The sequence below is a fragment of the Mytilus californianus genome, unplaced genomic scaffold (genome assembly GCF_021869535.1).
Source record: "Mytilus californianus isolate M0D057914Y unplaced genomic scaffold, xbMytCali1.0.p SCAF_7, whole genome shotgun sequence".
Lineage (NCBI taxonomy): Eukaryota > Metazoa > Mollusca > Bivalvia > Mytilida > Mytilidae > Mytilus > Mytilus californianus.
In genome coordinates this window covers 105,234,282-105,261,862 of record NW_026262723.1, presented here as the reverse complement: position 1 = coordinate 105,261,862, position 27,581 = coordinate 105,234,282, and the positions used below count along the sequence as shown (strand labels likewise).

The window sequence follows — 27,581 nt, the reverse complement described above, 5'->3', positions numbered from 1 at the left end:
TTTATTGATGTTCTAAAGAAGAAGGTGCAGGAAGGGCCCTATTTGGTTCCCAATATCAAGTCCTTTATTTCAGAATTAAACAGTTTTCCAGTAGATGCGTTAACATACAAGGAAATAAAATAGGACTAGTTTTGCTGAGATTTTCTTCTAAAAAGTTGGTAATAAAAACCCAGAGATTTTGTTGAAAATCAACAAATAGGTTTATTTCATGTAATAAACTTAAAATTAAAAGATCCCTTTTGTTTTCATTGAATTTGGCAGAAAAAAGAAATTCATGCTAATTTTGGCCTCATAAAAGAACACTGATGTGTAAATTAAAAAAAAAAAAAAAAGATTTCTGATTTTGTCATTGTTGGTTATGCTGTTTATTGACCTTTGTTATCATTCCACTGTGTGATTTGTCCTGCTCCATTCTGACATATTATAGAGACATAATAAGTTTGGTTACTTTGCAGCACTCTCTCTAGTGAGCTGTTTATACCAATCTGTCTGACACCTAGTGATGTAAATGACTGTATCTCCTCTCCACCACTTGTTGTCCCAATAGCCCATAAATTATCCTGTAGTAATATATCATTTGAATTCATTTATTATTACCAATTCATTGAAATTTTCAAGGCTATTTTCTGAATTCTGTATTTGCATAAGCAACTTAAAGGTCTCCACATATAAAGCAATATGGGACATCCAAATTTTATAGGTTTTCAAAAAGATTTTGTGCATTGAAAAGAAAGATAGCATTATGATAGTACAATTATACCCTTAATCTTGATTAGGATGACCAAATACAAAACCCTTTAATATACCCTTGTGCTTGTCACGGATAAGACATAAAAACTGCATTTTTGTATAAAAAAAATATGTGCCATTGGATAACAGATTTTAAATTCTGGTTTGTAAGACATCAAATGAACATAAAGGCATGTTAGTTCCACTAAAATCATAGGTTCTGCATGTGAGTGAGTGGATATATTTAAATTGTCAGGAATTATACCTTGATTAAACTTTCATCATCATAACAGTACCAGTAAGCTTTTATAGTGTCACTGGATGCTTGGTACTTCACTGGTGTAAACTCTCCCTGGGTCACATCAATATAGATCTGGGTCATGACTTCAGGTTCAAATACAGGTGGAGTCAGGTCAATGTAGAATCCATCTGATGATCCTTCAGAGGTTAGACCTGATCCTAACAATACTTTAACTGAAAACAAACAAATTTAACTACATGTATATATTACTCTCTGTAAGCAAATAAAAGGCTTTACACCTTAACTGTCAGTGTCTCTAGTGAATTGAAAACTAATTGTATGCTTTAAATAATGATTAATGAAATTAATCCTTCAGTACTTTGACTAAGAACTGAAACTTACGTTTGCTGTAATTTACATACCTACTGTCTTTTCAAATAATAGACTAGTCAATTTGGACTTAATACTAATAAGCTTAATGCTCTATCTCAATTTTAACATTTTCTAATTTGCAACCAAACAAATATTTTATGTATAATGGTATAAGAATTAGAAAATTAGACAATGAAAGCCAATCACAAAAAAAATATTAAAATACCTGTAGTATAATACATGGCTGTTTTGTTGTATTGATGTCCTGTCTCATTTTCTGTCAGAATAAAAGGTTCAAGAACAAGGTCATCCAAAGTGAAGGCCACAACAGTATGCTGATTAAGATCACAATCAGACTGACAGTTAAGTAAAGAACACTGTGTATTGCATGGTATACATGGCCTATATATCTCTCTGTATGGTACAACATCTGTCTGTAACTTTTCTGTTCCAATTCCAGCCTCATACTTAATTACTGGATTAGTACCTCCCCTAAACGGATCACCATAGCGACATTTAGTGCCAATCTTAGGTGGAATGATTAGGTCTTTGAAGTATGCTTTAGCTGAGAAGACATTAAATAAGTCAGATATATCTGGTACATAGTTATTACGATTCCATATGTGAAGTACAAGTTTGGCAGAAGTACTAGGTGGTTCTATACCACAGATTTCTGTTAGTTCTTCATCATCTGCATACACTTTTATACACCAGTTTATCTACAACGATAAAAAAACTTAATGAAGATCAGGTGTCTTCCCCCATCTTGGTTTGTACAATAGCAGAAAACAATTAGTCTAGATTGTAAATGAAATATGAAAATTGTGAGAGAAGAATGGATTCAGTTCATCAATATGAAGTAATTTTATGTGTTTTATTTTATTATTAAGACTGTTTTTACAAATACAAAACATTTTTTGTTTGATTCAATTTTTTCAACTTAGTAAAATAAGGGGAGATTACTCAGATACTCTAAATTTATTAAGAAATGTGTAGTTGACCACAATTTTTATTGGTGTTATGCTAGTAAGAAGTATACATACATTAACTTCATCATCTTTCTGTGGACTGACAGCTACTTTGTACTGATGATATGCTGCCGATGGATCAAAAGATAAATCTATTTTAGTCTTCATTAATCTCTGTGTATTGTTGTAGGCCTGACACCATGTTACTACTTGAGGTATGACACCTAAAATATTATGCTAACTTTACGTATGTACAATAAAAAACTTATGCAATACTGTGATAAATAGTGTTTCAACAATTTGGATGATTTCCAAATTTTGCAGGGGTCAAGGAAAGTTTTACTTATTGTAGCAGCATAAAGAAAAGAAGTTATACTGCTTCATAAAACTTCCACTGATCTAAACTTGCTTCAATTAGGGACCTGAAAAGTTTATTCACTATCTGAGCAGTCATAGACCTCAAAGAAAAATGATTTATTCTTTAAATACTTCATCTTCCTACTATTTTCAACATTCAATCGTCCTTTTATATTGTATATACCAACATCAGTCAATTTTTGTGCCAAAATTAAACGCAGTTAAGCCAAAATAATGAATTTTGCATCATTTTTTAGAGAATCATCAGTTTAATATTGAAACAAGACTTTATGGCTACATTTTCACCATGTATATGTTCCAGACCATATAAGTATTTGGACCGTACGTGTAAGGTCATGACCATATGGATATACTCGTATGGTCTGACCATACGCGTATGGTTGGACCATATGAGTATATACTCGTTTGGTTATTAACAGGCCGGACCATATGGGAGTATTTAGACCATATATTTTGTTTCTCGAATAAATTCAAATTTCCTTAACAGACACAGTTCGTTCTCTGAACCAAAATCAGCACAAGTTATTAACTGAAATACTTTATCTGTGTTACATATTGTCTGAATCTTGTTATATTTGTTGATTTGCCTTTGTTATCTAGAGTCAATTTTAAATACCTTTATCCTGTCGACAGTTTCATTTGTACGTGTGAAACCAGAGGCGTTTGGGGCATGGACAATTTTTTTTCTTTTTCCCTGGCGTTTAGATTAGATTTTCTTTAATTTCTTCTAATTTCCACTTATGTTCACGTAACTGGTGTGTTCATACGATCTTACAATAACAGCGGTTTCTACATAAGAATAGAGAGGCAGCACCATAGTTGCCAACTCACATGATATTCGTGTGTAATACACGCTTTTTCAACGGTTTATGCACGAGGATTTTGTCACATGGCGTGTACACGCTTTTGGCCACCTTTCACGCCATTACATGCTTTTTCGTTGTTTTGCTTTTTGGTCGTTAGAGAGATCGTGATTCATGGGTGTTTTCATTAATAGACGATAAATACCGAGAATTTCAAAGTAATTGTTGAGTCGCCATTGTTTATTTACAATATGGACAAACAACAAAAGCCCTTCACTTCAGGTAAGTTTGTAAGTAGGTTTTAAGATTTTGTTACTTCTTTCTCTCAAATTCACTTTGGGGTAATGTTTAGCAGAAAGAGGTATACCTCCACTTTCTGGACCTCTACTGTCGTCTAAAAAGCCGAGTGCTAAGCGAAAACGATACGTGTGTACGTACCAAAAAAGTTGGGAGTCCGCGTTAAAATGAATCAAAAGAAAGTGATCAAGGGCCGAACAATGCATTGTGCACCCTATGTTACTCTCATATTTATATTGGATCATCTGCAAACATTATTAATCATTTGCAATCATAACAACACATGTGAGAGGATGTAATGTGTGAGAGGATGTAACTATTTGATAAAGCATTCAATGGTATTCAAATTATAATTTTTTTTTTCAGTTTCAAATCTAGCCAACAGATTTCCACAGGCCAAAGGGGATGGAAATATCACAGAACTGTTCGATCAGTTCTCAGAGTACCAGCTGTCTTCTGATGAACTACCCAGTTTTGACCAGACAATAGCAACATATATAATTTGTGGGGAGCAATGGCAGACATAGATGACATTTTTAATGGCAAAAAAACGTTATGACATTCTTTCAAAGCTTGCTATTTAAACGTTAAAGATATTTAAGTTTTGCCAAATAACAATTCTGAGTGTGAGAGAGCATTTTCAATTATAAAGAAATTTACACTGAATTCAGATCAGAACTCAATGATATATTGTGTGCCTTGTTATCATGTAAATGTAACCAAACTGGCAGTTATTTTAAATATTTGCCTAGTAGTGTTGTTTTGAAAGTAGCAAAAACAGGCCACTGTTGAATGCAATAAAAGTTTACAGTAGAATATTGTTCTTTTTTATTAACAAATTTGTATAATGGTCATATTAAAGTCTGCATCTACATCACGCGTTTTCACACGCTTTTTGACATGTCATGTCATGTGATGACATGATTTTTCATTGTCAGAGGTTCGCAAGTATGGGCAGCACGTATAAACTACCGTAATTGTAAATCGTATAAAGAGGAGAATAAACAAATTAAATAACTAAAAATGATTTGAAATGTTAATTTAAAAAAAACAAATTGGAACACCAAAATAAAGAAAAAAGGAGGGTTCAATGCTCTAATTGCTAATGAGAAAAACATTTGACTTCTCGCTTAACAGTTCATTTTAAATTAGTTATTTTCGGAGTCGACATATTGTGTTTCGTAAAGACAAATTAATATAAATGACTATGCAAAAATGCTTCTACTATAATTTTTTAACTTGTGAGTAAAATTCATTTCATTTCATTAATCATGTAACAATGATTACCAAATTATTATCTAAGTCAAAATTTCATTTTTAGAAACTCTTAACTTATGACACCTTGAAGAGTTATGCCTTCTGCAATTACTGTTCAACATTCATCGTATTAATTACCCTGACTATTCGGGTATGGTCGGACCATATGAGTATCTACGCATATGGTCATGACCATACGCGTATGGTCCAAATACTCATATGGTCCGGAACATATACATACCTGCAAATATCTGTACACCAAATGCTGTCTGTGCAACAGGGACCTGTGTATCTAATGGTTCAGTAACTATAGAATCGTCAGAATTCTTTACGATCTCATATGGAGGCTTTATTGTAGCAGAAAAAGTTGTGGTTATATCATCATATGATGAACAATTACAGAATGAACAAGCCTACAAAATACATTTAACCTCTGTTTGAGGATCATCTGTGGAATTTAAAAAAAACCAAAACAACAGATAAATGACAGCAAAATTTTTTTTGTTAAATAGCAGTTATTATGGACAATAGGACATGAATTTTTAAATTCATATATATAATTCATATCACATTCAGAAAAAGTTTAATCACCAGTTTACAAAGTTTATATAAACTGTTTAGAAAGGGTCTTTTTATTTCAGCTTTTATTCATTGCTCATGCATTTTATATTCAATGATTACCTATTTTCATATTTCATCCAAATAATTTATGTTTTTTTTTCATACAACAAGATGATACCTGTTGTACTGGATCTTCCAGGCAACAATCACAAATATATTGAGTCCAATCCTCTTTAGTTAAGTAATCATAAGTAGCTATACCATCTACAGGACCATCCCATAACATGATTCCAGTAACAGGTATGCCTTCACCACCTGCTGCCTTGACTGATATCTACAACAATAAGATAGTCTATTATAACAGGACCATCCCATAACATGATCCCAGTAACAGTTATACCTTCACCACCTGCTGCCTTGACTGATATCTACAACAATAAGATAGTCTATTATAACAGGACCGTCCCATAACATGATTCCAGTAACAGGTATACCTTCACCACCTGCTGCCTTGACTGATATCTACAACAATAAGATAGTCTATTATAACAGGACCGTCCCATAACATGATTCCAGTAACAGGTATGCCTTCACCACCTGCTGCCTTGACTGATATCTACAACACAAAGATACGCTTTTAGAATAGGACCATCCAACAACATGATCCCAGTAACAGGTATACCTGCACCACCTGCTGCCTTAACTAATATCTACAACATAAAGATACTCTATTATAACAGAACCATCCAACAACAGGTATTCCTTCAACATAGGTTTTTCATGACCTAAATCGAAGATACCATTTTGGTCATTGGCCTTTCAGATTAGGTCTTGACTGGCAAATATGACAATTTTATACCCTTGGAAGAGACAGTTATTACCAGAGACCAAATGATGAAGATGTAAACAAGGTCACTGTACGGCCTTCAACAATAAGCAAACTCATTCCATATAGTAAGCATTAGTTTGATAAAATTAAATCAATTCAAGCCAGAAAACAAACAGCCTGATTTATGTACAAAGCAATTTAAGGAAAACAAATATAATAGATAGCAACAAAAGACAACCACTGAATAACAGGCTCCTGACTTGGGACAAGCACATACAGAATGTGGAGGGGTAAAACATGTCTATGAATGACCCAGAAAAAATCATTTTTATACAGATTAAAAAGCTGATATACATATTTTTTTAATCTAGGACATGACATCAAATAAACCTTAAAAAAAATTGTAAATGTACGATTGCACATGCTTGTCAGTGTATTTATATTTATATTTATATATATATCGAGTCATAGACCATCAGCATTCTTGGGAGGTCATCTCAATGGTTAATTAGATGGCATCTAGTCTAAAATACACACCAAATACTGATACATTATAAAGAGTCAATATATTGTTTATTGTTTCTTTAGAACTTTTTGTAATTTGGATATAAATCAAATATGAGAATTTGAGTCAAATCAGTGAATATGAATTTGACAGCTAATGCCCCTTTAATCTCATATAATATTGTACTCTTACCTGATACGTTCCACCATTTTCAAATTCAGCAGACCTGATGTATGCCCCAGTATACATTTGTTTTTTATTAACATCTCTTGCCAGCTTTATACTAATAGCATTATCATAAACCAATTTCTGAATATTTTCTTGTCTGTGAGTAAGTGACCATTGTTGACCACTGGGATCTTTGAAGCCTATCTGTTGTAGTTTTCTCCAGCCTGGATTGTTGATCATGGAAACAGCCTGGACAGGACACGACGGACCTTCAGGATTAGCCAAGTGTAAAAATGTACCTATAACAAGAAACATTTACATTCTGACATTTATACACTGATAAAATTCATAAAGAAATAAATCTATGAAGACTGAAAAATTCACATATCTGTTTCTTCAAATTATCATTGAAGAAGTCCTTCTTCTTTATTTTTAGGGGTCTCGGTGGCTGGGTTGAATTAGAAGTGCATCTTCAGAGATCACTAGTCTGTCAACACTTAGATTGTGAGTTTGAATGCTGTTTCGGCAGAGTGCTTTTGGTTGCGATCTTAATTGACTAGGACAGCCAGTATTTCTGTCAAAGGTCTTGGTTCTCTCCAACTTCCTCAACAAATAAAACTGGCCACACTGACATAGCAAAGTGTGCTGAAAATGGTGTTTAACATCAGCAATCAATCCAATTTATTTTCACTTTACAATTAAAATAAGAGTGCACATCCTGAAATGTCTTGTCTGCCTTACTGATCAAGATCAAATTTATGTTGAAAGTCTTAGAGAAAAAGGTTATACAACAAGTATTACATAAAATTAACATTTTCAATGATCCATGTCAAGGTCAGATGAACCCCGTCATACAGACATGTATGCCAAAGAAAACAAAACTGTGACCAATGAACCATGAAAATAAGTTCAAGGTCACATGAACTCTGCCAGACAGACATAAATACGTTGCATTCATTCCATACACCAAATATAGTTGAACTCTTGCTTAAAGTATCTGAGATACAGACTTGACTCCGAAAACTTAACCTTGATCACTGATTCATTTTCATTAAAACTACTCCTAAATATTAAGCTGCATATTTTAAATTGTTTTAAAATGTACAATTATTATAATTCAAGTAGTACTTTTTTTGCCAATTTAAGCCTAAAATTGCCGTAAAAATATTTCATCACAGATAGAAAATTGATGATAATGCTGACAACAATTTAATCAATAACATTTTACAGAATCTAGTTCATACCTGTAATGGTAGCTGAAGAGCCAAACCAAACTTTGTCATTCAAGAAGTCTGTACCATCAACCACATGTCCTGATGTTGGTTTTGAGGATTCATATAATATAGGTGCAGATTCTGTACTGACAAACTGTCCAGCATGATTGGTGGCCATTAGTTTTATTATGTATGGAATGTTTCCCTGAAAAATTCAATATCTAAAGTCATCATTTGTAGCTTTAAACCAAATGGAAATCAATGCTTACACCCATACAACTCCTTTTAAATTAAATAATACCTAAATTGATATAATAACTATGATAACGGGTACTAATTCAAATGAGATAATTATCAACCAAAATCTTGTTTATGAGTTGAAATTTCATACAAAAATCATAAATATATATTTAAAAAATCTTAAAAATAATGCATTTGAAAAGTGTATTAATTTTGATGCTTGTGTAGAATTACTGATGGGTGATGGCATGCCCTCTTCTTTTGACTGAGATGCATTGTTACTAGTGGAACACAAACAAATTTCAAAAAAACAACTTTGTCTTGTGTTTTAAAGGAAATGTTATCTGTTTGACTGTCGTACCTTAAGCTGAAGTTCTGTAAACATATACCGGGAATAGTTAGAATCCAATGTTATCCAGTCCACCATAAGTACTTCAGAGCTTTGATCAGAACAGGAGGATTTATTCCATAGGGATATTTTGTATGAGGCAATGTCAGACTCAGAATCACTAAAGCCTTCCCATTTTACAGTCAAGGTGGTGCTGTCTGGAGTGTATGTTATATTCTGGGGGAAAAAATGATTTAATAAAACCATTAAAAGACAGTAAAATACAAAAAGTCATATTCATTCTAAGACTAAGAGTATTTATATTCTATGAACTGAGACCTACATTCTATTTCCAAATGCAGAATGGTAATACTATGTAATGCATCACCTTTACACTTATTTACCATTACTGCTGTAAAAGCAAAATAAGCCTTAATAGATATCTGCTACAATAAAAGATACACATTGAAATCTTACCATGTTATAATCAGGTCCACATGTTAATTCTCCTGCTTCAGGGGGTGTAGTGTCAACCATGAACGTATGACTGACAAGACTGCACTCTCCTGATTTGTCAGTGCCTGGAAAAACAAAAACCTTATACCTTCAGTAAATGCAGAAGATATCTTGGTACAATTTCGTAACTTTATATTAATGCAGTTTTTTTTATAAAAAGCAATATATAAAGAATTGTCCTAGTTGATTTCCTGAGAAAAGATGACATAAATCTGAATTTTGTATTCTGTATTTTTAGGTATACACCAATAAAAATGCTATCATATAGAGCTTAGCAAAAATATTTCAATTTGGAAAAGATTTTATTCAATAACCTGATATAAAAAGATTATGGTGCATGCATTATTTAAGGATATTCATCCTTTTCAATGTTAGGAATTGCAGTATATAATAAATTGCTTCGCCGAGTGCATCTGGATACGACCGCAGAGGTCCAACCCTGAACAGTTGGGGCAAAAATGGACGCAATATTCACGCTTAATACAGGTCTGAATTTTGATTGTAATTAAATATTTGACACATTAAAGGTTTCTGACACAGAATAACTGTAGTCAAAGAACTTAGAATTGGTTATATGATTTGAATTTATATTCAATTTTTTGCTTTTGTGCAATACACTATGCTGTTGCGTATTAACCCCCCCCCCCCTCCACACTTTTTTTTTGCAAAAAAAATTATATTTGAAGAATTTTTCTTTTTAATTTCTGAAATCTGAAATGAGAAAAAATTGACCCCCCACAATTTCTTTTTACCCCTCCCCCCCCTTTTTCCCCCAAAAATTTTTTTTCCCTCAAGATATGGTCATAATCTCAATTCAAATTTCCAATGGAGTTTGCAGCCATAATTACCCATTTAAAATTACCATAGTGCTAACTTAATCTATTTTATAATAGAATTTTAAATATGGTGTCAAATCTTTCATATGGATTTTTTTTGTAAAAAAAAAAAAGATGCAACATTTGCAGATATTTTTACTGGTCTTCCTTTATAAATATGCATTTCTTTAAACATAATTTAAAAGCAGTGTAAGGGAGGTAATCAAAACGTTGTATTTGGATTACCTCCCTTACACTGCTTTTAAATTGTCTTAAATGTTCATTAACCATTACTTTATACATAATTTAAAAGCAGTGTAAAGGAGGTAATTCAAATGATGTATTTGAATTACCTCCCTTACACTGCTTTAAATCATGTTTTGTACCAAAGTATTTGTCCATTAACCAGGACAACCTTCTTTTTCCCCCTTTTTTGCCCCTAATTCCTAAATGGTTTGAGCCACAACCCCCCAAAGCAAATCCTAACCATCCCTTTATGGTATGGAAACTTGTGGTATAATTTCAGAAAGATCCATACACCGTTCCACAAGTTATTGTCTGGAAACTAGAAAAATGCTTATTTTTGGCCTCTTTTTGGCCCATAATCCCTTAACTGTTGGTACCATAACCCCCAAAATCAATCCCAACCTTCCTTTTGTGGTATTGAACTTTATGGTGAAATTTCATAGAGATCCATTCACTTAAACTAAAGTTATTGTGCGAAAACCAATGTGTCTTCAGATGACGACGATGCCAACGTCATACCAATATACGACAAGTTTTGCGGTCGTTTAAAAACCAGTTAATTTCAACCTACCTAATACCCAAGCTGTATAGGCTTTTCCCAATTCTAGATCTAAATTTTCTGCTTTGTAAAATGTATTCTGATTTATATTTGTGACAGGAAACACATTAAATATCCTGGATTTTTCTTCTTCTGTAGCCTTTCCACCATCAATCTGTATGCAAAAACATATTTGTTATTTATATTTAACAAAACATATGTGTCCCTCCAATAGCCCCTCTTGCATTTCTGGCTAATTACAAACAAAACTTGTTTACTGTGTTGAACATCAATGGTTCATTGTAACTTCACAATATAGTCTGCACTAACGACATATAAAAACTGCCCCAAAAGCATGATTTTGGCAAGAATGAAGCAAACTGAATTAAAGGCATGTTTTGATACTTAAAATGAATGTCAATAAATAATACTGGATAAAAAACAAAAAAAACATTAAAAAAATGGAACAAATATTCAATTGGCTAAACTCTAAGATTTCTTTAAATAAGCAAAACTAGGAAATATTACCTTAAAATATTTTCATAAACTGTTATCACAGAGATATGTCTCGCCTTTTTGTAATTTTGATAATGCAAATGTTGAAATTAAAATAGCAATACTTAACATGTAAGTTATGCAAATATTCAAAATCAATGAACCATGACTGAAGGTACATGGCTAAACAATCTCCATGGAGTGAGATGTGCCAATGCTAATACAACTGCATACCAAATACCATTGACTTATTATAAGTCGTTCCCTTTAAACAAACCTAAACACAAACATTAACTTGTAAACTATGTAAAAGTTTCAAAGTCAATGAACCATGATCAGGAGTGGGGCTATATCATCTCCATGGAAACGATACTTGCAAATGCCAATAAATTTGCATACCAAATATCATTGACTTAACATTAGCAGTTCATCTTAAACTGATCTAATCACAATCTAATACATGTAAACTAAGCAAAAGTTTCAAAGTGAATAGACAATGACTGAGGGGGCGGGGCCAAATATTCTCCATGGAAATGAGATGTGCTAATGCTTATACAACTGAACACCAATTAACATTGGCCTACCACTAATGGTTCCCTTGAACTGACCTAATCACAAACTAATACATGTTAACTTAGCAAAATTTTCAAAGTCTATAGACCATGACTAAGGGGGCGGAGCCAAATAATCTCCATGGAAATGAGATATGCCAATGCTTATTCAACTGCATACCAAATATCATTGACCTACCACTAGTGGTTCCCCATAAATTGACCTAATCACAAACTTATACATGTAAACTATGAAAAGTTTCAAAGTCAATAGACCTTGACTGAGGGGGCGGGGCCAAATAATCTCCATGGTAATGAGTTGTGCCAATGCTAATACAACTGCATACCAAATATCATTGACCTACCACTAGTGGTTCACCATGAACTAGATCTAATCACAAACTAATACATTGTTGACGCCGCCGCCAACGCCGGAAACAGCATACCTATGTCTCGCTTTTTGACTCCGTCAAGGCGAGACAAAAAAGTGACTAAGTTCACCTTCTGGAAAATCTGCAAAAATTCCCCATATTAGTCAACAAAGTTAGGTAAACATCTTTAAAGATTGAAATGATGAATTCAAACTCCATCTAGCAATAATATTAACCTTTGGTATTGTGAAGAGGTGAATGCTTTTAAATAATATAAAAATAAGAAGATGTGGTAAGATTGCCAATGAGACAACTCTCCACAAGACCAAATGACATAGAAGTTAACAACTATAGGTCACCGTACGGCCTTCAACAATGAGCAAAACCCATACTGCATAGTCAGCTATAAAAGGCCCCGAAATGACAAATGTAAAACAATTCAAATGAGAAAATCAACGGCCTAAATCATGAACAAAGTAATGAACGAAAAAACAAATATGATATACAGCAACAAACGACAACCACTGAATTACAGGCTCCTAACTTGGGACAAGCACAAACAGAATGTGGCAGGGTTAAACTAATTTGAAGGTGACAACCGTCCCCCTAACCTTGGACAGTGGTGTAACAGTACAACATGAGAACAAACTATAACAAGAGACTGTCAGAGTGACAGCAAACCAGATTTTTTAATATTGATTTGAGTCCTGGCATTTTTCAATATCACAAGGACCATAACTCCTGAACAGTAAAAGTGACAATCATCAATATTGAACTTGACCTCCATTTTGTCATCAGTAACAATATATTAAAATTTGAAAAGCTTTGGTTGAAAGGTTCATGAGTTAAAGCACGGACATGACTGGAAACACTATTTTTCAATCTTTTAAGAACCATAACTCCTAAACGGAGAAAGAGAAAATCGTCAATATTGAACTCGACCTCCATTTTGTCATCAGTAACAACATATAAATATTTGAAAAGCTTTGGTAGAAGGGTTCCTGAGTAAATGCACTGACACTGTTTGGCAGCCGCCCGCCCGCCCACCGTACATCTCCAAATCAATAACCGATTATTTTTTGGGAAATCCGGTTAAAAATCCTCATCAGATCCATACAAAGCAGAAAGACATCTAACAAAAACATAGACCGGATGTGGCAGGGTATTTATACATCCACACAACTAAAAAAGACATTAAGTACATGTAAAGATCTGATAGTACTCATAAGCAAGAGAAAAAGGCTCATACAAATAATCAGGTTTGTGAATGTTTTCTGGAACTTACATAATGTTTACAATCAGTACCATTAACACCTGTGTAGTTAGACACAGCCACATAGTACATCAATATCTCTAATTTGGAGAAGAAACCTTCAAACTGTATATCTAAGTATGTATCTATACTGACGTAGTCTCCCATCACAATAGTACCAGCTGTAAGAAAGCAATTGGATGTAAATAAAATATATATAAATGTTCTGATAAATATAGATTATATCACAATATACATAATGATATATCTTTACTCAAGATAGTTTTTATAATTTTTGAAATAATATGCAACCAAAGAGTTAACATACAGGTTATCATATTCTTAATCATATTGGTTAAAACCAGTTTTAATGCACAAAAAATAAAAGAAACAACGAAAGCAATAAATACTGTAAATTCAGAAATTATTGTGAGGTTTTTATTAATGCAAATAATGCGACTTGGTGATTATTGCAATAATAAGAACTCACATTCCCATATCTGTGTGCAGATTTTCCTATAATAGCAATAATCAATCTCACATTTTTGTCCATTCTTCAAAAATCGCAATAATAAATGCACACAATAATTTCTGAATTTACAGTATCCAAATATGTCATAAACTCAATGCTGCGTTATACCCTGTGAAATTTTTAAACATATGGGAATCAGTAAAAAAATATTAATATATTTAAGTCCATTATATAAAATTGTTGTCCTAATTTGGTAATCTTTGATGAAAGATGAAAGATGACAATCAATGTCCTGACTATTTTTGAAATATTTGCAATGTTTGCATGTTCAGCAATTAACAATAAACCTAATTGCTCTTAGTTAGCTTTTCCCCTAGACAGTTTTATGAAATGGTAAACATTGTCTAATCCTTCTATGACCTTATCAGTATTTAGAAGCCACCAACTGTTTAATATCATTCTGGATAAGCATAAAAATTTGTAACAGGACTTAAACAATCAACCATTGGCTAATCTAATAAGATGCTGGCTGGTAATTCTGTTCATATGGTGTCCGTTCCTTCAAAGTCATATGTAAAGGAAATCAACAGACTTATCGGATGCATAAAAATTACCAGGCTTGAGGATTATATATATAATTTAAACCGAATTTTTTATGATATCTTTTTTAATTGATTAATTGATTGCCAGTCTTATGCCTAACTTGAATGAACTACAGACAAACATGATTTTAACTTACCAATAACTCCACCGTCATATCCAACATGAAATCCATTTGATGTTACTATAGCAACAGAGTGGGAGGCACTGTATGCTTTCACTGTGAAGTAATACATTCCTGTACCTGGAACCAGGTCAAGATCATAAAAGGTCACTTTTTTGTCTTTTCCCACATTAGTAAATGGAACAATGTTGTCTCTGGTTTGTGAGAATCTCCTGTCTGTTCCCAAGGCAACCTCATAAAATTCTACTGCTTGGTTTTTATCCTTGTATTCAATATTATCTTCATTTACTTGGAGGCCAGGATTTCCTGCATAAAAAAATCAGTAAAGAAATTTTATGGTCATAAAAAAGAAGAAAGGCAAATTTCCTTTGTTTCATTTCAACAGCATTTTCAAAAAGCATCCCTCAGTACCAAAGTGACATTTAAGCACCCTGGGTTTGTGTCAATATGTCATATTTAATCAAATTCAGTTCCGCTAAGTAAAAAACGTCATCTCAAACAGAAGCGATTGAAAGTTAAAAAATATTTGAACAAAAACCCTGGTGCCAATTTTACATGATGGCAACTATAAACTTCTGGTCACATGTCTTTTTTGAAGGTTACTCATAAAAACATGTCTTGTGCATACTAAAATCATATTAGTGCAGCGTTTAAGAATCATTATTTTCAAACCAAAAGGGTCAAACTATACATTTTCATGTATTCCATTCACAAATAGACATTAATAAAAAGACAAATAACTGCATCCAAAAAAAATCAGAAGCATTAAAAAGAACTTAATAAACAGCTGCGCCGCGAGCGCATGATACGCTCTTTATCTTGTGAAAAAAACATAATAAATGTTTTTGGAATAACTAGGGGGTTGTACAGGAAGTCATGCTAAGTATATCCTGACTCATTCCTTTGAAATCCCCCTTTATTTAGTGGAGCTGGTGGTGGGATGTATATGGAAGCCCGGCAAAACATAAGTGTGTAAACTTTTAAGCAATAGAGATACGGCGCGAAATGTGACCAAAAAAGACTACCTTTTTTACCAAACAAAAAGCGTACCTTTTTTACCAAAAAGCTCAATAAAAATTCAATAACTCAAAAATAAAATAAAGAATCATCATGAAAATGTATACAGATCTTCAGATAAATATAACTAAGAAGTGTGTAAAGTTTTAAGCAATAATCATAAATCGTTTTTGAAATACAGCGCAACATGTGAAAAAAACACACCCCTGTTTTAGTTACAAAGTCCCGTAACTCAAAAAGTTTTAATCTTATTTTCACCAAAAAGCATACATATCGTTTGACCATCATAAGAAACAACTATGTTAAGTTTCATGAAATTTGGATAAGTTGTTCTCAAGTTACGGTGTGACATTTTTACGCCGGACAGACGGACGCCGGACATTTATATACCATAATACGTCCCGTCAAAATTTTGATTGGCGTATAAAAAAATTAAATAAACCTGGGTAAACCAGACCCTGAATAAACCAGTTTCCTGTCCATTCCAGCCTAAAAATTGAAGTCCCATGTTCTCGCTTCAAAGCCTTTTAAACCGGACCCTGTGAATTCCGATTTCCTGTCTAATAATGAAGTCCCAATACTCTTAATTACATTCACTATAATCTGTCAAAGCCGTTTTGTTCAATCAATTTGAAATGATCAGAATTGATCGATATGCAATCAAAACAAAATTGACACAAGGTGTTTTTTTTAGGATAACCAATTAGTAAGATGTTAAACTGTGAACTTACAGTAACAATCTGTTTTTTTGAAACACAATTAAATTTGCATTTAAATAAAAAAAAAGAAAGAATTGAATACATTGTCGCCAAATATATCACGCATAGAACTTGCGTTGTTACATCAATATGATTCTTAAATCGCGGAGTGATAAATTTACATTGTGTTTTCTAAATGCTGGGCTTCCTGTTGTAAACCCCAAAACAGATGACACTGATAATGGAGAAGACCTGTTCGACGACCTTCCATTATCGAGTTTATGGGTATGGTACGTTGTACAACAATGTTTCGATGATGAAATTTCGTTTGATAAAATTTTTGCTTTTTAATAGGCTATACCAACGTAGGAAATGAACGATGGAAGTAAAATGGAAATCAAGTAAAACAATCCAAACAACGCGAGGATTCTAATGCAAATGAAAGCAATGAAATCAAAGTGAAAGTGAAACTGATGAATCGGAGACTGATTCTATCGATTTGACATGTAAAAGGATATGTAAAAAACGGAATAATACTATATTTTCTGCATTTGGGTACAACCGATTTCTGAAATTTCTAAAGCCAATGAATACGATGACTGAAGACACGATCCTGCAATAGTAAAATGGTGAACAGACAGGGAACACTTGTTATGTTCATGTCACATATATTTCCACACAAACAATGAAATCACTTTTAATAATCAAAGCATCGTCGATGTTGTGATCCAGCCATATTCATAGCTAGTCTGATATTCTTTTTGGTTCTACTGTTTTCAATTTTTTTTTTCTTTTTTCATTTCCAATCTTTCTGTAAAATTTCTATGTTAATGTCTAAAGGTAGGGAATTTTGCAATATTGATGCAAATATTGATATATATATTGATATTTCAATTTTAGACTCTGTCAGATTTTTATTTTTAATAATTATTTGCAATTTAATGGCATTGACAAGAATGGAAAGGGAAACCGTCAAAAAAGTGATATATTTGTTTATATGCCATTAATTATAACTGGCTAAATAATTTCCAGAAAGAGGCCTTATAAATGCACTTTCTCAACAAAAAAAATAAAAAAAAATAATAACTATTTTTTATCTGAATTGGTGTTCATTCTTCATTAAGAAAAAATACATTTCCTGTATTCAAATTTAAATGTACAATAATAAAATATTGAATCTTGAATCTACAATTACCTAATGCTGAGATATTTCCATTTACTGTTAAATAGCAATATAATGGGATATAAATGTAGAACAAACAAATAAATTTTATTGCAGAAAATGCTCAGGTAAGAGTTATGCAATTTTGTTTATTATTTCAATCAAATTTCTGATAATTGTAACTAATTAATTAGAACTTGATTATTGACTTATGTCAGATGATAATGACACTGACTTTACAAGTGAAATAAAATTTGCTTGCATTTTTTATACATTAACAGAATATTTGAATGTAGTGTAGATCAAAATAAATAATACATTTGTAGGTTTACTTTTGAGGTCAAGAATGTGTGTATTCAGTTAGGTGTGTAATAAATTGTGTCTATTTAATTATGTAACAGGTCATGAGATATTAACTGTGGTGATATAAGACTGGGGTTGTTTCCAATTAATACTTACACCTTTGAGTGTAATTATTTGAAAGTCATGACAGTTGATAATCATACTGACTCTTACTTGCCTATGGAAAGAATTGTAGTAATACCATTTCAAAAAAGTGTGGGAATCAACTTAGATATATTAATACACTTGTTAACCCAAATTTCATTGAACAATAACTTACACAACCATAAGATACTAATGCTATACTTTCAAAATTCTTATCAACTGATTCAAGAGAGGGACGAAAGATACCAGAGGGACAGTCAAACTCATAGATCGAAAACAAACTGACAACGCCATGGCCAAAAATAAAAAGACAAACAGACAAATAATAGTACATATCAATTGATGTACAAATACTTTTTCAAATTAATTCATAAATAGTAAATCATTATACATTTTGATTTACAAAGGAACTATATGCAAGTGCATATCTAAAATAAACGGGTTGTTCAACCAATCTTTTCTTAATTTAAGGGCAAATTACATGTCAAAAGTTGGCAGTTGATGATTAAAATGGTGTAGAAAGTTTCTGCAAGTCATAAAAACACATAATTAGTTTCATGACATGTCTTCAACTAAGTATTCTGCACCATCCCCAAAACCAGAGTGATCGCATAGATCCAGCATGGCTGAATCAAAATAGATTATTACTGTATTTGTTTTTATTAGTTTAGAACTTTTACATGCAAAATATCTGACGTCACAAGTCAATAACTGCCTGTATTATTTGTATATTGTTTTTGCATGTCATTCTCTGTACCTTTGATTGTATTTGTTTTTAGAGAATAAAGTATTGTATTGTACAAAAAAAAACAGGAAACCTGAATAAACCGACCCACTGTCCAAGTTGGCCCTTTTTCATAGTCCAATAGCCAGCCGGTTTATACACGTTTTACTTTATATCAATTTAAAGCGCAAAAAAGACAAAGTTTACCTGAAATAACATCTACTTGAGTTTGTGTACTGACTGGGAGACCAAATCCATCCCAATTGACTGTCACCATAGCTTTGGAATTAAGGAAATTCAGATCATATCCTAACAGGTCTCCATCAAATACTTTTCCTGGGATGAGAGGTTCTTGTTTGACAGTGATGCCATTAGATCTGATCATGTAGGTGTAGTTCAAAGCATTAGTTACTCTCAGTAGAGAATAGTATAATTCTCCATTCAACATCTCAAGTTCATCATTCATTCCTGCAGTTTTAACTACAATAAAAATGTAGGAAAATAAGCTCAAGAATCTTTCTTTTAGTCCCACATTTCCAAATTCTTAAAATTAGTATATACAATCATGGAAGTAAAATGAGAAGGAATAACAACGATAAATTAGCATGTATTAATGACCTGCAGAGCTCTATACTAAAGTCATATGATTTTATCCAATTATTGTCTCAGCGACAAGACCCCTTTGGTTACTATCTGTGATACCGCGGTTGTAAAATGGCATCTGGAATTTCTTATCAGTCATGTGATTTTATCGAGTACAGTAATTATAAAGCACCTGTGGGAAATCCCTAGTTTATTAATGACAAGGTGGCGCTGTATCATATAAAACTTCTACCTTCAGAAAGAAATCGAATGATGTAACAAACTTGAAAAAACGGACGAGAATTGTTTAAACTACAACAGTTTAACATGGAAAGTTGTATTTATTTTGCATATTTTTGGTTTTTACTGTTTGTTTATCGTCCTCCATCTAAAATAGATTGGAAACAGTGTCGTCAGGTCACCAAAGATGCTCTTTCCTCGTTTTGTAAAAATTGGTGTAAATGGGAAAAATCTGATAAAAAATCTCTTAATGATTCTTATTTAAATAAATGTATGAATGTGGTAGATAATACAATATCACATTTTGAAAATAATTTAGAAGTAAATAATAGAGTACATAATACGCCTATTTCCAGAATAAGAAATAAACTTCAAGAACTTTCAAAGCCGTTTGTGTTTGTACCGGCCAACAAAGCAGCCAACAATGTGGTGGTGGTATGCCGTAAATACTACACGGAAGTTCTTAAGAATGAAATTTTAAATTCATCTACATTCAAGTCCATGCGCCCCACAGAGAGTCATATGGTTAACAAACATTTCATAACCACATCACAGCTTAAGGCTTCTTCTGAACATTTGAAGGTCCCTACTATGTATTGGTTACCTTAACTACACAAAAAACCAGTAAAATACTGTTTCATCTCGGCCTCTAGTAAGTGTTCTACAACTAATCTTTCAGTGCTTTTACCAAGTTCCTTAACTACTTTCAAAGAGCTTATCATAAACTATTGTAATAAAAAATATGAAAATAGTGGAATTAACTATTTTTGGAGTGTAAAAAATTCTTTGGAAGTTTTAGATAAATTACGTGCTTTTGATGGTCCTTTTGATTCTGTTGACAGTTTTGACTTTTCTACTCTTTACACTACACTTCCACACAATCTTATCAAACAAAAATTTGACTATTTAATTAAATGGTCGTTTGGTAAATCTGAATGCAAATGTATTTGCTGCAACTAATTTAAAGCCTTCTTCTCTAATGAGAAAGGTAAATATGCTAGATATACTTACTGGAGGTGTGAGGAGATGATTGAAGCTGTTAATTTTCTCCTTGATAATATTTATGTATGTTTCGGCAGCAAAATTTATCGACAGGTTGTAGGTATTCCTATGGGCACTAATTGCGCCCCTTTGATAGCAGACTTGTTTTTGTACTGTTATGAATCACAGTTTATGACCAAACACAGTAAAGACCCGTCTAAATTGCATTTAATTGATAAATTCAACAACACTTACCATTATCTTGATGATATTTTTTTGTTAAATAATGAAGAAATTTCTCAATATACTGCTGAAATTTTCCCAAAGGAACTTACTTTGAATAAATCAAATTTAAACGGTAACAACTGTCCTTTCCTAGATTTAGATATTTCGGTTTTACACGGGAAACTCCACACTAAAATTTACGACAAAAGGGACGACTTTTCGTTCCCTATTGTTAATTTTCCCTTTTTGGATGGTGGTGTTCCTTTGGCACCATCTTACGGTGTTTATATTTCACAACTCGTTCGCTATGCCCGTGTCTGTTGTGACGTTTTTGATTTTAACGAACGTAATCTATGTATTACTGGTAAATTATTAAGCTAGGGATTTCGTTACCACAAATTACTTAAAACCTTTACTAAATTCTTCCACAAATATAAAGATTTGGTTTTGAAGTTTGGTTGTACCTGTAGAAAACTTATTTCAAACGGGATTGCACATCCTCATTTTTACGGCAATATTGTTATTGGAAATTCATAAACGATCCTGGTAAACTTATCGATCCTTTAAATAAACTTATTCTAAAAGGTTACCAATTCAACACTGTAATTAGATCATTAAATATTGTTTTTATTGGTACTAATATTGATTTTGTTATCAGTAAATTAAAAGCAAACTAAATATTATTGTTATATACATATACACATTCATGAATCTACAATCTGTCGATACCTGTATCTTGGCATTGCACAAGGTCATGTTTTTCTCTGACTGTTTATGACGTCTTTACACTAAATCCATTGGATGTTGGATGTGTACGGATTGATAATTTAGTCTTAGATGCATGATTTTTTTTATTAGTTGTTAGTGGCTTTGAACTAGCTGTCAGTAACTGCGAGTACTCTCAGATCTGTACTTAGTATCTTTTTGTTGTTTGGATGTACAAGTACCCAGCCATATCCACTTGTATTTGTAGTATTTGTATTTTTATCCATCTGATGAGTTAAGCCTCTTTCAACTGATTTTTATAGTTCGTTCTTATGTTGTACTGTTACACCACTCTCCCAGGTTAGGGGAGGGTTGGGATCCAGCTAACATGTTTAACCCCGCCACATTCTGTATGTATGTGCCTGTCCCAAGTCAGGAGCCTGTAATTCAGTGGTTGTCGTTTTTTAATGTGTTACATATTTGTTATTCGTTCATTTTTTGTACATAAATTAGGACGTTAGTTTTCTCGTTTGAATTGTTTTACATTTTAATTTTGGGGCCTTTTATAGCTGACTGTGTGGTATGGGCTTTGCTTATTGTTGAAGGCTGTACAGTGACCTATAGTTGTTAATTTCTTTGTCATTTGGTCTCTTGTGGAGTGTTGTCTCATTGGCAATCATACCACATCTTCTTTTTTATATAAAATATTTTACTGTTGAAATGTGCCAAGTTTATCGAGATTTATAAAAAGGATATTTAATTTCAAGTATTTTAGGTTTATGTATTTGTAATAAATGTCATTGATTACATTATTGAAACTGGACAATTCAAATCGGGATAATAAGTTCGTAAAACATGTTAAATTTATATCTATTTAAAAAAGTGTTAACAATTGAATACTAGTATTAATATAACACGTTACAGTAAAAATAAAAACAACCAAACAAAATGAGCTTGACGCTATCTTTTTAACCGCAAATGTATTTTATATGAATTAGTTTATGTACATATTAAAGAATAGATTTAAAATTGTGAATATTTTAATTGATTGTTACACACAAAAGACTTTGATTATTCGTATTTAAGAAAAGGGGGTCAAAACATATTTTTTGTACAATCATCTTCTTAACTTTCAGAAATGGTTCTTAACTATCTTTAAATAATAAAATTGAACATGATCCACCCTTTTTCACCAATTTCATATGTGATAACTGTCGGTTTAAACTATCAAGATCGAAAAAGACATAAATAGGAAAAATAGACTAGAATCAACATTGAATGAATGACTCTAATCGGCAGCGTACAGCAGCGGAATGTAATGAGTGAACTATTCGGGTTACTTCGTACCTATATACGACAACAACCGTCTGTTCATAATTTTCGGTGAACACGAAAATGACCAAAAAGTGTCAGTGATTTGATTGATCACATGCCGAGAATCAAATATCATTCCATATCGTAAACTAATTAACGAGTAATCGGAAGATAGGCGGTAACGCAGATGAAACCTTTGAACTGGCGTTGTTGTTATTCCTGTCAATATAATACTTCCATGATACAATCAACATTCGACTGAATTCTAACATCAGCAATTCCTTTACATATTTAACACAATTACTTCATACCTCCCATATCCAGCCAAGCCATGACAACCTTCCCATCAAGCCTCTGTATCAGCCAATCATATCTAATGACAGGACAAGGGTCACCTGACACATCCCATGATGCCCTGTATGTGTCAAAACTCTCCTGGAAATCACTGAAAATGAAAGAGGTACATGCTATAAATCTTGATAAGAAAATTGACTTTGACATAAACAAAGAAAAATTCATCACTGAACATGTTTTGTTGTATCTTAATATTTTTGTAATTTAGAGAATTAGTTGTTGATGGCAGATCTTTGATAGTCTAAGTTCAATTGACTCTGGGTGATTTAGAGAATTCATAGACAACTGTCACGTGTTGTTGACTGTATGTTACCACAACATGTATTTTGTTTTTGTGTCATAAAGTTGCCATCTAGTTGTCATTGACATATACCACACTTCTCCTTTATTCATACATATGAACAGACTTACATATCCTCATTTGACAATTCTGTAACATCAGCAATACCAATATGTGATAGAGGAGGCAGTCCCTGACTAAGGTAAGATAAGTATAAACCATTGGATGAACTAACAGTCGATAATCCTGCTCCATTGGTACCTTTAATGGATACATATACCTACAAAAATATCAAGAGTAATATACTGGATAATTCTTGTTCTATTGGTACCTTTAGTGGATACATATACCTACAAAAATATCAAGAGTAATATACTGGATAATCCTGCTCCATTGGTACCTTTAATGGATACATGTACCTACAAAAATATCAAGAGTAATATACTGGATAATCCTGCTCCACTGGTATCTTTAATGGATACATGTACCTACAAAAATATCAAAAGTAATATACTGGATAATCCTGCTCCACTGGTATCTTTAATGGATACATATACCTACAAAAATATCAAGAGTAATATACTGGATAATCCTGCTCCACTGGTATCTTTAATGGATACATGTACCTACAAAAATATCAAGAGTAATATACTGGATAATCCTGCTCCATTGGTACCTTTAATGGATACATGTACCTACAAAAATATCAAAAGTAATATACTGGATAATCCTGCTCCACTGGTATCTTTAATGGATACATATACCTACAAAAATATCAATAGTAATATACTGGATAGTCCTGCACTGATAAAACCAATAAGGGATACACACACCTGTAAAAATATCAAAAGTAGTATGCTTGATTATCCTGCACCATAGGTATCTTTAATGAATCCATGCATCTGTAAACTGTAAAACATCTTGGGTTATGTACCGGAAAATCCTGACTTTGTAGCACCTTAAACTACCTTTAGTGAATACAAACACCTGTTAATTCAAAGCAATATACTGGATAATCAATCTCCCAGTGTACCTAATTGAAACATATACATGTGATGTATCAATGATATGAGACTGTTTAACACTGCCCCACAAGATTTGATACAGATATGATCTATGTAGGGGTTCCAATGAAAAGGTTGGTTCTTAAAAGGGAAAAAAATTTCAAAGGTGGCATAATAATGGAAATCTAAAATATTATACCCATATAAACATCTGTATAAAAGGATCTAACAATATGCCAAGTTTCATGTAGATATGATAAAACATGAGGAGAAGTTGCTAAAAGGTAGGTGCTTGACAGGGCCAAAATTTCTAGTGTGAAAGAATTCTAAAAAACTCAACTAATGGGAACATTCTATCCACATGCAGAACTGCACATTAGGATTCTGAGAATGTACATGTACTAAGCTTCATGTAGATACAATAAACCACGATGGAGGAGTTGTGATGAGATGACCGGTTCTAAAAAGCACATATTTCTGGATAAATTAAACAGAAAAAAAACCCTTCCGATGGTGACATTTGCATATCATGATCAATTATTGTACTAAGTTTGAAGTGAATTGAACAAAGGATAAAGAAGTTGGTACGGACAGACAGACAGACGGACAGACAGATGGATGATCAGACAGGCTGATTCCTCAATATACACCCCAAACTTTGTTTACAGAGGGTAAAATAAACTTGTATTTGAATTTTGTTTTCGCTATCCTAGTGGATAAATATTTACAACTAAGCAATAATTAATGGAATGATATAATTATTTGTACATTTTACTGCAAGTACAGAACTTTATATGAAAAACAACTTCTAGATAGTGGGACATATATAAGTATTACAATATTTAGTAAAATAATTACCTTTGTCAGACCACTTAAATTCAGTCCAGTTACTGTATAATAATTGGTTTCTGTGTGTATACTGAAAAAAGTTTTAATCTGTCCACCCCCTGGAGTAGTCCCTACAGCTATCTCATATCTATCAGAAAAATATAAATACATTATTTGATTTTTTTAATGCTCCAATAACATACACAGACTTATCAACTTTAAAACTAATCCACATATTATAAAATTTTCAAAAGGCTAGTGCAGAAAGTTGTCTGGTACTTTTAGGCTAGGTAAAATAAATTAAAAAATATCTCAAAAACACATACAATGAAAAAAAAAATTAAATAATCAATAAGCCTATACATCAAAATAGTTAAGATTGCAGACTTTGAAATAGAGAATTGAAAATTCTTTAGTTAAGAATGACCAACCAATTGAACATGACACAGGCTAATAGTTATATTAGAAACATTTAGTTTAAGCAAACAATTTTTCTTTTATCAGCTCCTTTGCCTAGTGAGGTAGATATATGTGTATCAAACTAGGCATACAACTTCACTTCACAGTATTTTGTTTAACAAAGGCTGTGTGATGCAAAAAAAAAAGAAAAAAAAAAGACCCACTTAAATGATGAGAAAAAAGGAAAATTCAATTTACTTGTCTCTTACAATTATTTTAATTTGAACAAACAATACTTTTATATATCAGTTCAATCACAAAACCATGGACTCTAAGGGTAGATCAGATGTCTTTTTCTGAGCATCCAAGTTCTGGGCATGTAGCAAAAATCCTTTATTGGTTTAAAAATATTTTACCATGTATCATTCAATATACAACAGAAACATCTGAAGCTTGAAATTTAAAGATTAAACATATAAAAAAATTAAATGTTGTTAAAGTGTTTTTACAATTTTCAGAAAAAACTCCTTTTAAAATCAAGTGCAGATAATTACCGACTGTGCAAGACCCTCATGGGTAGTCAAGGTCGTTAAAAAAAAACCTCCTCGTCGCAGATAAATACATTGAATTTGATAGGACAATTTGTGTGTTTTTTTTTTATTTTGCAAGAAAATAAGGCCTGTGACCCCCTATTTTAATTTGATATTTCGGAAGTGTTTATGAAAACCAATTCTCTCATTGTATTTTAGCAATTCCATCGTTTAATGACTCCTCAATAAACAAAAATTAAGTTTCCCCTTAATAACCCATATAAAATAACTGTGATTTTGTTAATTTCAATGTATTTTAACGAAAAAACAATGTCCATGACCCCCAGTTTTTATATTGAAATTTGAATGCCCATTGACCAAAAAGTCTCAATCAGAAGTTTAAGAAAAATCTATTGTTGAACATTTAAATACCCCATCTACCTAACTACAATTTTACATTTTATCAAAACTATGCCAAAGTAGACTCAACTAGACATCATTGAGATGGGAGCCATCTCTGTTGTCTCTGCTGTGAATAACGTGTGGTAAAAATTTGTATCTTTACCATAGGACATGTGGTTGTCATCTGAAACCAGTTTTTTACCTTGACTTTTGACCTAGGAAGTTGTACATACATTATGACACATCCTCTGGTGTTGGGTAATATACATGTCAAGTATAAACTTTGAAATCATAACAGTTCTCTAGATATAGAGCGGACACGATATTTAACATAGGACATGGAGTTGTCAACTGAAAACCAAAGTTTTTGACCTTGACCTTTGACCTAGGAAGTTGTACATACATTATGACACACCCTCTGGTGTTGGTTAATATACATGTCAAGTATAAACTTTGAAATCATAACGGTTCTGAAGATATAGAGCGGACACGATCTTTACCATAGGACATGGGGTTGTCAACTGAAACCAAACTTTTTGACCTTGACATTTGACCTAGGAAGGTGTACAAACATTATGACACACCCTCTGGTGTTGGTTAATATACATGTTAAGTATAAAGTATGAAATAATAAAGGTTCTCAAGATATAGAGCAGACACGATCTTTACCATATGACATGGGGTTGTCAACTGAAACCAAAGTTTTTGACCTTGACCTTTGACCTAGGAAGTTGTACAAACATTATGACACACCCTCTGGTATTGGTTAATATACATGTTAAGTATAAAGTATGAAATCATAAAGGTTCTCTAGATATC

The 27,581-nt window shown here is 32.5% G+C and overlaps 1 protein-coding gene across 1 annotated transcript in view; it reads right to left on the bottom strand.

The window, feature by feature from the left end:
• The window catches only part of LOC127709614 (uncharacterized), a 401,059-nt gene that overhangs the window by 45,310 nt on the left and 328,168 nt on the right, over nt 1–27,581 (bottom strand). Inside the window, exons 144-160 of the mRNA XM_052215217.1 lie at nt 25,462–25,579; nt 23,731–23,879; nt 23,277–23,410; nt 19,126–19,398; nt 14,886–15,176; nt 13,708–13,856; nt 11,039–11,180; nt 9,368–9,471; nt 8,924–9,127; nt 8,353–8,527; nt 7,133–7,407; nt 5,785–5,940; nt 5,287–5,458; nt 2,386–2,534; nt 1,569–2,061; nt 995–1,203; nt 374–560 (exon numbers count right to left, since the gene is read on the bottom strand). Of these exons, the coding sequence (XP_052071177.1) occupies nt 374–560; nt 995–1,203; nt 1,569–2,061; nt 2,386–2,534; nt 5,287–5,458; nt 5,785–5,940; nt 7,133–7,407; nt 8,353–8,527; nt 8,924–9,127; nt 9,368–9,471; nt 11,039–11,180; nt 13,708–13,856; nt 14,886–15,176; nt 19,126–19,398; nt 23,277–23,410; nt 23,731–23,879; nt 25,462–25,579 (3,380 nt within the window). The remainder of the gene's footprint in view (nt 1–373; nt 561–994; nt 1,204–1,568; nt 2,062–2,385; nt 2,535–5,286; nt 5,459–5,784; nt 5,941–7,132; nt 7,408–8,352; nt 8,528–8,923; nt 9,128–9,367; nt 9,472–11,038; nt 11,181–13,707; nt 13,857–14,885; nt 15,177–19,125; nt 19,399–23,276; nt 23,411–23,730; nt 23,880–25,461; nt 25,580–27,581) is intronic.